Source organism: Schistocerca piceifrons, chromosome 1 (assembly GCF_021461385.2).
Source record: "Schistocerca piceifrons isolate TAMUIC-IGC-003096 chromosome 1, iqSchPice1.1, whole genome shotgun sequence".
Taxonomy (NCBI): Eukaryota; Metazoa; Arthropoda; class Insecta; order Orthoptera; family Acrididae; genus Schistocerca; species Schistocerca piceifrons.
This window is the reverse complement of record NC_060138.1, coordinates 46780995-46792312: the sequence shown is the minus strand read 5'-3', so window position 1 is coordinate 46792312 and position 11318 is coordinate 46780995. Positions and strand designations below refer to the sequence as shown.

The window sequence follows — 11318 nt, the reverse complement described above, 5'->3', positions numbered from 1 at the left end:
AGACAGCTGTCAACAATGTGCTATCACTAAGGCTGCTCTGTTAGTGCACTCTGTTCTGTAACAGCCACTCAGCTCACTGGTTGATGTGTTGGTGACAGCAATAGTTGCGATGCTACAACAACAAATAGGTCAACACTGGCAACCTTTGGCATTCTACAGCAAAAAAATGAAGTGTCGTGTGGTGAGGGCCTCCCGGCGGGTAGACCCAATCACCTGGTGCAACTCTTTTGAGGTGATGTCACTTTGGCGACTTGCATGTTTATGAGGATGAGATGATGATGATGATGAAGACGACACAAACACCCAGTCCCTGAGCAGAGAAAATCTCTGACCCGGTCGGGAATTGAACCCAGGACTCCCGGGATGACAAGCTGGCACGCTGTCCACCCAGCTACAGTGGTGGACATTCTGCAGCAAAAAGCTCTCTCCATAACAACATAGCTGGTCTACATATGTTCACAAGCTGCATGTGGTGTATGCTTTGAAAATTCAGACACATGCTTGAAGGTCAACACTTTACTCTCGCCAGGGACCACAAACGGCTGACATATGCCTTCTGTCAGCATCAAGACAAAGCATCGCGAAACCAACTTTGTCACTTGCATTTCATAGGACTGTTTAAAACCCATGTTGCCCATGCCAGGGGAGAGCTTAATGTGCAAGCAGATGCTCTCTCTTGCAGTGGTTTCAAATGCAGTTGACTACAAGGCACTAGCCTTGGCATAACAATCTGATGATGAGATTCAAGATTTATTGGCATGACCATCCAATCTGCAGCTCTGTTGTATCCAGGTGCTACCAACAAATGTGCTGTTGTACTGTGACACCTCCACATCAAAGTCATGACCCTTGTGACTGATAGTTTTGGACAGGAGTCAATTATGTATCTACATGACCTGTCTTGTTCTGGAATCCACACTTCAAAACACTTGGTGAAATGAACATGTTTGTGGCCTAACATCAACAGAAACTCTAAGGTGTTTATTTACCAATGCATGGCCATTCAGAGAAATAAAATCACTCAACATCTTAGTATACCACTTGGCACATTTGTTCCGCCTAACCAGTGATTCAATCATATCCATATAAATATCGTAGAACCATTTCCTCCACTGATGGATGTGCCTACTATCTCACTGCCATCGACTGGTTCACTTGCTGGCCTGAAGTCTTGCTAAGTCTGACATCACTGCCTAGACAGTTGCAACTATGTTCTTACGGGGATGGATCACCTATTTATTCCTACCATTGCATGTTACCATCAACAAGGGCAGGTAGTTTGAATTCTATCTGTGCAAGGCACTCACTGCCCTTTTAAGCACAAAGTGTATCTGGACAATGGCTTATCAACCTGCAGTGAATGGTCTGGTGGAACGCCTACATTGTCAGCTTAAAGTACCTCTTTGGTGCGGCAAATCTCAACATTTGACTGAGATGCTACCAATCATCCTATTGATCCTTCATACACCCATCAAACATGATCTGAAAGCAACTGCAGCTGAACTTGTCTATGGACAACTAATCAGACTGCCCAGTTAGTTCCTTTGTAATATGCCAGACACTCTCATTGATGCATCCGATTTTGTTAGCAAGCTGTGCTCACACATACTGCAGCTCCATCCTATCGCATTAAGAGACCGAGAGACTCGCTGCCCTTTCATTTTTGCTGGCCTGTCTAAGTGCATTCAAGTATTTGTTCAACATGATGCTATCCACAATCCTTTACAGCCCCTGTGTGGTGGCCTGTACCCAGTACTCAGCAGACATGGCAAATCATTTAAGGTTGAACCAACAGAAATCTCCATCAGCCATCTGAAACTTGTTTCCAGCATTGCCTCCACTGGTGTATGCAAATTACTTGCCACATCACCTATGGAGGCTGTCAAACACATGGGATTTATGGTTGACAGCAAATTGTCAATGAATGAGCACACAGTATATGTGTGCTCCAATCTCTCCAATGTAATATACCTCCTGAGGAGACTAAAAGAGCATATATATGCACCAAGCTCTCCTACGTAACATACTTTCTGAAGAAAGTAAAAGGTATATTAACTGACACATGTCTTATAACAGGGTATTATGCACAATTTCACAGCCACATAAATTATGATCTAATGTTACTGTAGTATTGGCAGAAGAGCCAACACTGTGTTGCTAGAGAAGGCCGAAATGCACGCGTTTAAACTCACGCAGGCTGACGTGAGGTCTGAAACAGGATACATAATGAATGCTATAAAGAAAAGTACGTAGCTGCTGGAATACTTAACTTTAATCCACAATTGGTGAACATTGGTCTGACAGTACAGGCATCACAATACATATAGCAAAGGATGATGGCGCCTTGCTAGGTCGTAGCAAATAACTTAGCTGAAGGCTATGCTAACTATCGTCTCGGCAAATGAGAGCTTATTTGTCAGTGAACTGTTGCTAGCTACATCGGCTGTACAACTGGGGTGAGTGCCAGGACGTCTCTCTAGACCTGCCGTGTGGTGGCGCTCGGTCTGCTATCACTGACAGTGGCGATACGCGGGTCCGACATATACTAGCGGACCCCGGCCGATTTAAAAGCTACCACCTAGCAAGTGTGGTGTCTGGCGGTGACACCACATTTACAGGGACACACTGCAGGTTACAAGGGTGTATTACTGCTACAAAAGAAAGCAGTCAGAATAACTGCATCAATCAAAAGAGTGGAGCACTGCAAGCTTATATTCACCCAGTTAGGAATAATGACAATCTTCAACCAGTACATTTTTTAATGCTTCATCTGTGTACAAGAGAATTAAAGAGTTTTCAGCATGAGGCAAGACGTACACAATCATGACACCTGCATCAAGAGGAACATTGATATACCAAGCTGTTGACTGTCTGCAACATGAGATAGTTTTCCAATGGTTGCTTTAAAAATGTTCAACTCATTCCCCTGAGAAGTGCAATCTCAGCCACCAGGACCACTCAACGAAAATTGCACAGGATCTAAAAGAGTACCCATTCCATTCCATTGGGGTATTCTTCAGTAGTGACAAAACTGAATGGACAAAATAATACTGTTTCATCTTTCATTTTTTTTTTTATTCCGAATTTGGCCATCTAGGGACCGCGTTAAACAACTATTTTTCAATGTACATTTCTCCTATTGCGCTCCTCCTCTCTTCTCTTCTGCCAATATGTCTTCATCCTCTCTCTGTGCTGCTCCCTTCGGTCTTCTGTCCCCACAGTTCCTCCAGTTCTTCTCTTCTTCACTTCAAATCCTTCAAAATGTTGAATTTTGTCTCTCATTAAGTCTCTGTTGGTCATATCATCTTCTCCTATACCCATCTCCTCTAAGTTTGCTTTGACTTCTTTGAACCAGGTAATTTGGGTTCTGGGGTTCTTGTCAAAAAACATGAATATTTTCTTTGTCAGCCTCTCATCATTCATTCTTTTCAAATGGGCGTAAAAGCTTACTCTTCTCTTCCTCATAGTATCTCCCACTTTCTCAATTTTGTCATACACTTCTCTATTACTTCTAAGCTTCCAAGTCCCATTCTCAAACCTCGGCCCAAGTACTCTTCTAATGATTTTTCGCTCCTTTCTTGCTATAGCTTCCATTTCCTTGTTAGTGTTCATTGCTAAACATTCAGATGCATACAGACACTCTGGCTTAATCACAGTGTTGTAGTGCCTTATTTTTGCGTTAATTGATACTGACTTCTTGTTGTACACATTCTTTGTTAGCTGGAATGCCATTTCCATTTTTCTTGTTCTTGTTTTATTTCCTTCTTTATCTGAAGCATTGGGCTGGATGATTTCCCCTAAATATTTGAAATTAGAAACCTTCTTTATCTGGCCATACTTTGTAATCACATTGTTCGGTGCCTCTTTTACATTGGTTAGGTACTCTGTCTTTTCAAAGGAGATTTTCAGTCCTGCTTTTTCTGCTGTTTCATTCAGAATATTGATCTGTTTGACTGCTTCTTCCAAACTTCCTGCCAGAATCGCTAAGTCATCAGCAAAAGCGAGGCAATCTACTTCTAATCCATCCTTTATTCTTCCTAATCTGATTTTTTGTATTCCTTCTTCAGTTGTTTTCTTCCTCCACTCTCTAATAACTTTTTCTAACACACAGTTGAATAGGGTAGGTGACAACCCATCTCCTTGTCTTAATCCTGTTCTGATTTTGAATGGTCTGGATACCTCACCACGGAACTTTACTTTTGCGTAGGTATCCGTAAGTGTTTCTTTGGCGATTGCGACTGTTTTCTTGTCTGCTCCAAACTCACTAAGGATCTTAACCAAGGTTGTTCTGTCAACGGAGTCATGCGCCTTCTTGAAGTCAACAAACGTGATAAAGATGTCTTTTCCTCTTCATCGTCTATATTTAATAATTAACTTCAAGTTTAAAATTTGCTCCACACAAGATCTTCCCTTCCTAAAGCCTGCTTGGTATTCACCAATTTCTTGATCAAGTTGTTTCTCCAATCTGTTTTGTAGGGCCTTAGATAGAATTTTATACATTACCGGAAGTAAAGATATCCCTCTGTAGTTATTTGCATCGGTTTTATCCCCTTTCTTGAAGATTGGGTGGATTAATGCAGTTTTCCATTCTTCCGGTATACGTTCCGTTCTCCAAATCTCATTGATTATTCCCAGTAGTTTATCTTGAGTTGTATTATCCACACTTTTCCACATTTCTGCAGTTATCATGTCTTCCCCTGGTGCTTTATTGTTTTTAAGGTTTTTAATGATTTCTCTGATTTCTATGAGGCATGGGGGTTCAGAATTATTGTTTACTGTGTTTGGGGTGTTGGCTGGTAATTTTTCAATAGGTTCCTGACAGTTGAGGAGTTGTTCAAAATATTTTGCTAATATTTCACAATTTCCTTCATTATTCATTGCCAGTTTTCCACTGGTATCTTTAAAACACAGATTTGGTGCTACATATTTTTGTAGTTGCTGTCTGAATGTGCTGTAAAAGGATCTGTTTTTGTTTCTCTTAAAATCTTTATCCATTTCTGTAAGTTGGTTCTTTTCAAATAGTCTTTTTACTGATCTAATGAGTTTTGCTGTAGAAGATCTTTGCTGTTTGAACTCCAGGTAGTCCTTATCACTTTTGGTTGAGTGCCATTTCTTCCATGCCTTCATCCTTTGTTCTATTGCTTCCTCACATATCTCATCCCACCATTCGTGTTTCTTTCTCTTTTTCATTTTTGCGACTTCTTGAGCAGATCTTATCATTCCTTCTTTTATATCTTCCCATTTATCCAAACATATAATTTCATCTTTTATATATATATCATGAATATTTTTCTTTATATATATATATATATATGAATTAATAGAGGGAAACATTCCACATGGGAAAAATATATCTAAAAACAAAGATGATGTGACTTACCAAACGAAAGCGCTGGCACGTCGATAGACACACAAACAAACACAAACATACACACAAAATTCAAGCTTTCGCAACAAACTGTTGCCTCATCAGGAAAGAGGGAAGGAGAGGGAAAGACGAAAGGAAGTGGGTTTTAAGGGAGAGGGTAAGGAATCATTCCAATCCCGGGAGCGGAAAGACTTACCCGTCCTTTTTTCCCCCTAAGGTAAGTAAATAACTCACATGTTTGTAATCTTGACACAGTCTGTAAACGATGAAGCTCTAGTAATAAAATAATATGAACGAGACGGAATCACCTGCCACTGCCACCCGTAGCTCACAAGCTGATATGAGCACTGAGTGCTACTGTTGATGGCTCCACAGCAGCAAGACCTGTCATCACATGACCAGGAAGCCAAGTCATATTCAATCACCACTATCGTTAGCACTTAGGAGGAGGGGAGTGAATGCAGAGGTTGTGCTTCGGTGTGTAGATGTGTGTAAGACGTTAAGTGTTTACGCTTAACTGTACTATCAAGGACCTCATTTTGTACTTTGTGTTTTGATGGGATGGTAGTGTACAGACTTGCATGCAGTAAAATGTTGCAATAAAGTTAAAGTATCCTAAACTTCAACAAGCTGAATAGAATGGATGTTGTCTTTAAAAGAGTTTTGTCCCATAAGATGCGCAACAACAACAAAAATTAAACAAATGTAATGGAAAGCAGTCAAATTAATCAGGTGATGATAAGGAAATTAAATGAAACAAGGCACTAAATATACTAATAGTAGACGAGATTTTTTATTTGGGCAGCAAAATCACTAATGACTGAAATAGAGAGTTATACATATCACAGACTGGCACAAGCGAGGAAAGCTTTTCTGAAAACGAGTAATTTTTTAACATCCACTATAAATTTAAATGTTAGGCATTGTATTATGACTTCCGAAGGTATTTGTTTTTTGTGTAGTCTTATATATAGCCGTAAGTGAAACTTGTATGATGAACGGTTTAGACTAGTGGAGGGCAAAAAGTTTTGATATGCGTTGCTACAGAGGATGCTGGAAATCAGAAAGTTACTATCGAAATGAAAAGACTTCCATAGCGGACTACAGGAGTGAAAACTGATCTTTTCTATGGACTGCGGACCACAAAAAATTTCCGAAAGTAATATCAGATAAACTGCGATTTGGTTATGAAATGTGATTTCCGTTCAGAAGTCTTTATTGTTGAAGTGCAATGGTAGAATTTACAGCAATGCGTTAAAGGCACAACAATCATTGCCAATCCAGTTGTATAATGGACGTATTTACCTATCAAGAGCAATTTGTAGGTGGCGTTCCGGAGCCCGTGTTCATGAGTTTTTCAATTTATTTATTTTATTTTGATTTTGACAACTCGACTATTTAGACACTTACAGTATTGCATTTACGAGATAACTAAATTTTGTGCAGGTGAGGAATAATTTTTTAAAACCAAAGCGACACATTACACGTAAATGTTATCGTTGGTGCATTTCATAGTGTATATGTACGTTTGTTTCGAAGTGAATAATATCTGTGATATTGATACACGAAGTTGATGTTTATGTTTGTAATGCATGTGCGTGTTTGTCATTGACCTTTGTAATGTGTGCGTTTTGTACTGTATGTACGGTCCACCGTGTGTTAGCAGTATGAGAACAAACTTCAGAAAGAAAATTGAAGACTTCAGCTTGGAAATGAAGAGACATTCAGTATCTAATAGAAGTGTTCACTACGAATAACAACGGGAATTTTGCATCCGAATTTGAATTGAACTTCAAGATATCATTGTATGCGTCGTTCCCAAGAATTGTACCATGCAGTCTTCGGGACAGAGACGTCTCCGTATAAATGCTGTGCGTGGGAAATCATGCTTCATGTCTGAGATCTTCGAACGTCCGTAATGCCACGCCGGTATTGATTGCACGTATATTTCGGAAATTTAATATGTTCGCGTTACAGAAACACTTTTAAATTTTGGATCAAAAAGCTTGAATCTGTAATTTTATCGTACAGTATGTTATTTCACTTTCTAAACAACCTTGTGTTGCGTATATTATGTTTGACGTGAATACTTAGAATTAGCATAGTATCTGTACGTTTCAGTTATATACGCAACAAATTCTCTCTCTCTCTCTCTCTCTCTCTCTCTCTCTCTCTCTCTCTTTCATACACAACAATGGCGAGTTTTCCAAAACGTAAGGAGATATATAAATACGACGCACCGTGGCCTCTGTATAGTGTGAACTGGTCTTTAAGACCAGACAAACGTTTCCGTCTAGCATTGGGTAGTTTTGTGGAGGAATACAATAATAAGGTACAGATTGTGTCTTTAGATGAAAATGCATCATCAGAATTCACTGCTAAAAGTACATTTGATCATCCATACCCCACAACCAAAATAATGTGGATACCAGATAGTAAAGGAGTGTTCCCCGACCTCCTCGCAACAAGTGGTGATTACTTACGAGTGTGGCGGGCAGGAGAGCCAGAAACTAGGCTAGAATGTGTACTAAATAACAACAAGAATTCGGACTTTTGTGCACCATTGACTTCATTTGACTGGAACGAGGTAGATCAGAATCTAATTGGAACGTCTAGTATTGATACTACTTGTACAATTTGGGGCCTAGAAACAGGGCAGGTATTGGGCCGAACCAGTTCAGTGACAGGTCACGTAAAAACACAGTTAATAGCCCATGACAAAGAAGTTTATGATATTACTTTCAGTCGTGCTGGTGGTGGTCGTGATATGTTTGCCTCGGTGGGTGCTGATGGCTCAGTCAGAATGTTCGATTTACGACATTTGGAGCATTCAACCATAATATATGAAGACCCGCGACATACACCACTTCTCCGTTTAGCGTGGAACAAGCAAGATCCCAACTATTTGGCTACAGTTGCAATGGATGCTACAGAAGTTATAATACTAGATGTGAGGCTCCCATGTGTACCTGTTGCACGGCTTAATAACCATAGAGCATGTGTTAATGGTATAGCCTGGGCACCACACTCGTCTTGTCACATATGCACGGCAGGTGATGATCATCAGGCCCTTATCTGGGATATTCAGCAAATGCCCCTGGCAATAGAAGATCCAATTCTTGCCTATACTGCTGCTGAAGGAGAAATTAATCAGATACAGTGGGGTGCAACACAGCCTGATTGGATAGCCATTTGCTACAATAAATGTCTAGAAATTCTACGTGTATAAACTGTTACATACTTAACTTATTTCAGCAGTTATTAAGCTATTTCACAACACACTAACCAGGAAAAGTTTGTAACTTAAAAATTGTGATATTTACTTTGTACAAATAAGATTTTAAATCATATCGTTCCAATATTGATATCTTCCATTAAAATAATACTCTGTACGTATCACTGTTATAAATATAAATTTAGAATTCATTGAGTATGCATTTCTAAGTTAATTTCTGTATGAAACTTGGCACTGATAAAATGGAGTTGATTGTAACTTTTAGAACCCATATCAGATCTTGCTCATTTAGCAAGCTGTAGTTAGCACACACAGTGTATTTTGTGAGAAGTCTGGCATGACAAATCTGCAAGATTGATAAAAGATAAAAATGGTTTCTGTGACTAGAAAAAAATGTAATGATGTAATAAGAGAAGTAGATGTTCAGTATACATATTTTGGCAGTGTGGATTCTCTTTGCATCATACATTTCAGGAATAAAATAGGTAGGTCATGCAAAGTTCGTTATTTGTATTGCAATTTCAGTGCCAAATGTGTCTACTAAATGTTGTATGAGTTAAATGAAAGTGTCATTACCTTTACTAATCATATTTATAGGTTACATTTTTGAATCAGTCAGCACAGTATGGTAAAAAACACATGTAACTTGGACATATTCTGTAGAGTATGCTGTAACATCTGTGATGTTATGATGTAAATTTAACTGATCTGCCCTGTGTATCCAGTACATGCATAAGCAAACAAAGCAGAATTATGAATTGTAAGATAACGCAGTTATCATCTGTATAATATATAGGTAACAGACCATTACATTTCCTGAGAAACAGAGATTTATTACGTATAACTAAATTATTCTTGAATTTAACTTCAGCATTTATGTTCTGTAAAAAGGTCACATATTTTTTGTAAGATTTGGTGAGATGAAAACTAATGACTATACAACTAGTATTACATGTAACTAGCAGACATTGTGTGACACTCGTATAAAATATGACCATATCAAACTACAATATGGAATTAAAAGTAGTGTTGCTGAAATCAAGTGCTTTAATGCATTACGAATACACTGTATTTTGCTTCACAATTGAAATATGTAGGTATTCTTATAATCTAAATAGTTTCATTAAAATTTGAGCAAATGTGTACTGTCTTCAAAAGTGTAGGTGATAACAGATATCAGTGGATGTTTGTCAACTGCGATGAACCTAAATCTCATTTTCTTGGAGCATTTATGTAACTGCTCTGGATAGATGGCAGTCTTCATGTGATAGATTATTCTTATTCCTGTGTTTCTTCTTTCATATTTCTCATGAGAAACTTTCAGAATTTAATTATCCTACATTAACTAATATAGTATATTCTCTGATCTCAAAATAGGTCCAAACATTTCTTGTTGGTTCACACCTTTCAGTAAATTTATGTTTCTGTCCTTTCTATAGTGTGAATTTTAATTATGGATTTTTTTTTGCTCAGACAGTGATATATCGTAGTTTAGCCAGCCATAGCAAATGCTAAATCATAAATCAGTGTATCATGTTGAACTCTTTTAGTGCCTGATGAATCACATTTGCATTGATAGTGCATATCTGTTTTCTTAAATTGTTCTGTGTCATGTTGGTACTGGTACCAACATTTCAACTGCTTTTGCAAATGGCAAAACTGCAACAAAATTTTACAACATGGCATGGTCTGTAACCCAGAACAATATTATGAAAATTGACACAGGCTATGAAATGCTACAAAATTACAGTTGTATCCAGCCTTGAGCAAAGTTTTATATGTTCTAAAAGTAGATTAGTCCCTCATTAGATTATCAGTTCATATTCTAAAAGAGGAATTCACTTGTCAGAGAAATAGAAGAGGTGATAACATTTGACATTGTTTTGAGTGAGTGTATTGAATGATGTTTCCCTTGTTGTTTCTTCAAATTATTAGAAGTTAAGTATTGTTCTTTCTTATTCTTGTTATGTAAGCCTTGTATGTTGGTTAATCAGTTCAAGTATGATGTACCAGTGCATTGTGTGATATGTCATTGATTTTACAAGAGCTGCCACTTACATATGGTCATTTGTAGCATCATTCAGACTGTTAACAGTAAACTAAGGGAGGCACTTAGAGATGCTTATATCAGTACTGCATGTGATTTCGTGTAATTACATATGTGCATATGCAAACCACTCATATCTAGTCAAAAATTAGTATATAGCAGAGAAGGGATTCACTAAGAGGAACAATCTGAATATGCTTAGGAAAGTATTTTTGCGAATTGTCATATATTTTTTTAATACTCGGCATTGTAATTGAGAGGGATTCAGTGGATAATAGTTAAGGCAGTTTGTTTATTACAATAATGTATTTATATGCTCTTATCTTGTGTTTGAGCTATGTTGAGTTGTTAATAAAGTCTTAAATTGAAAGTAGTCAGATTGTTTAAGCAGATATAATACCCTAATTGTTTAACCTTCTTCACATTGTTCGTATGTGAATATCACATGTGGAGTAGTTTAATCATGGCTGGCTCTTCAAATAATATCAGTAATTCTGATGGAATGTACTCAGCTCCAAGGGCCTTGTTTTGACGTAGGTCTTTGAGTGCTCTGTCAGATTCTTCCTGCTGTATCATCTTCAAATATATAATAATGTATGTATGATATCAATATAATGGAAGGAAACATGTGTGGATGGATATGTGCGTGTGTGCGAGTGTATACCTGT

The 11318-nt window shown here is 38.1% G+C and overlaps 1 protein-coding gene across 1 annotated transcript; it reads left to right on the top strand.

The window, feature by feature from the left end:
- The first annotated feature begins 6937 nt into the window (after window positions 1-6937).
- On the top strand, window positions 6938-11023 carry LOC124783237 (DDB1- and CUL4-associated factor 7-like). The gene has a single exon (XM_047254006.1). The coding sequence runs from the start codon at window positions 7563-7565 to the stop codon at window positions 8595-8597; it is 1035 nt and encodes a 344-aa protein (XP_047109962.1). The 5' UTR covers window positions 6938-7562; the 3' UTR covers window positions 8598-11023.
- The last annotated feature ends 295 nt before the right edge of the window (window positions 11024-11318 follow it).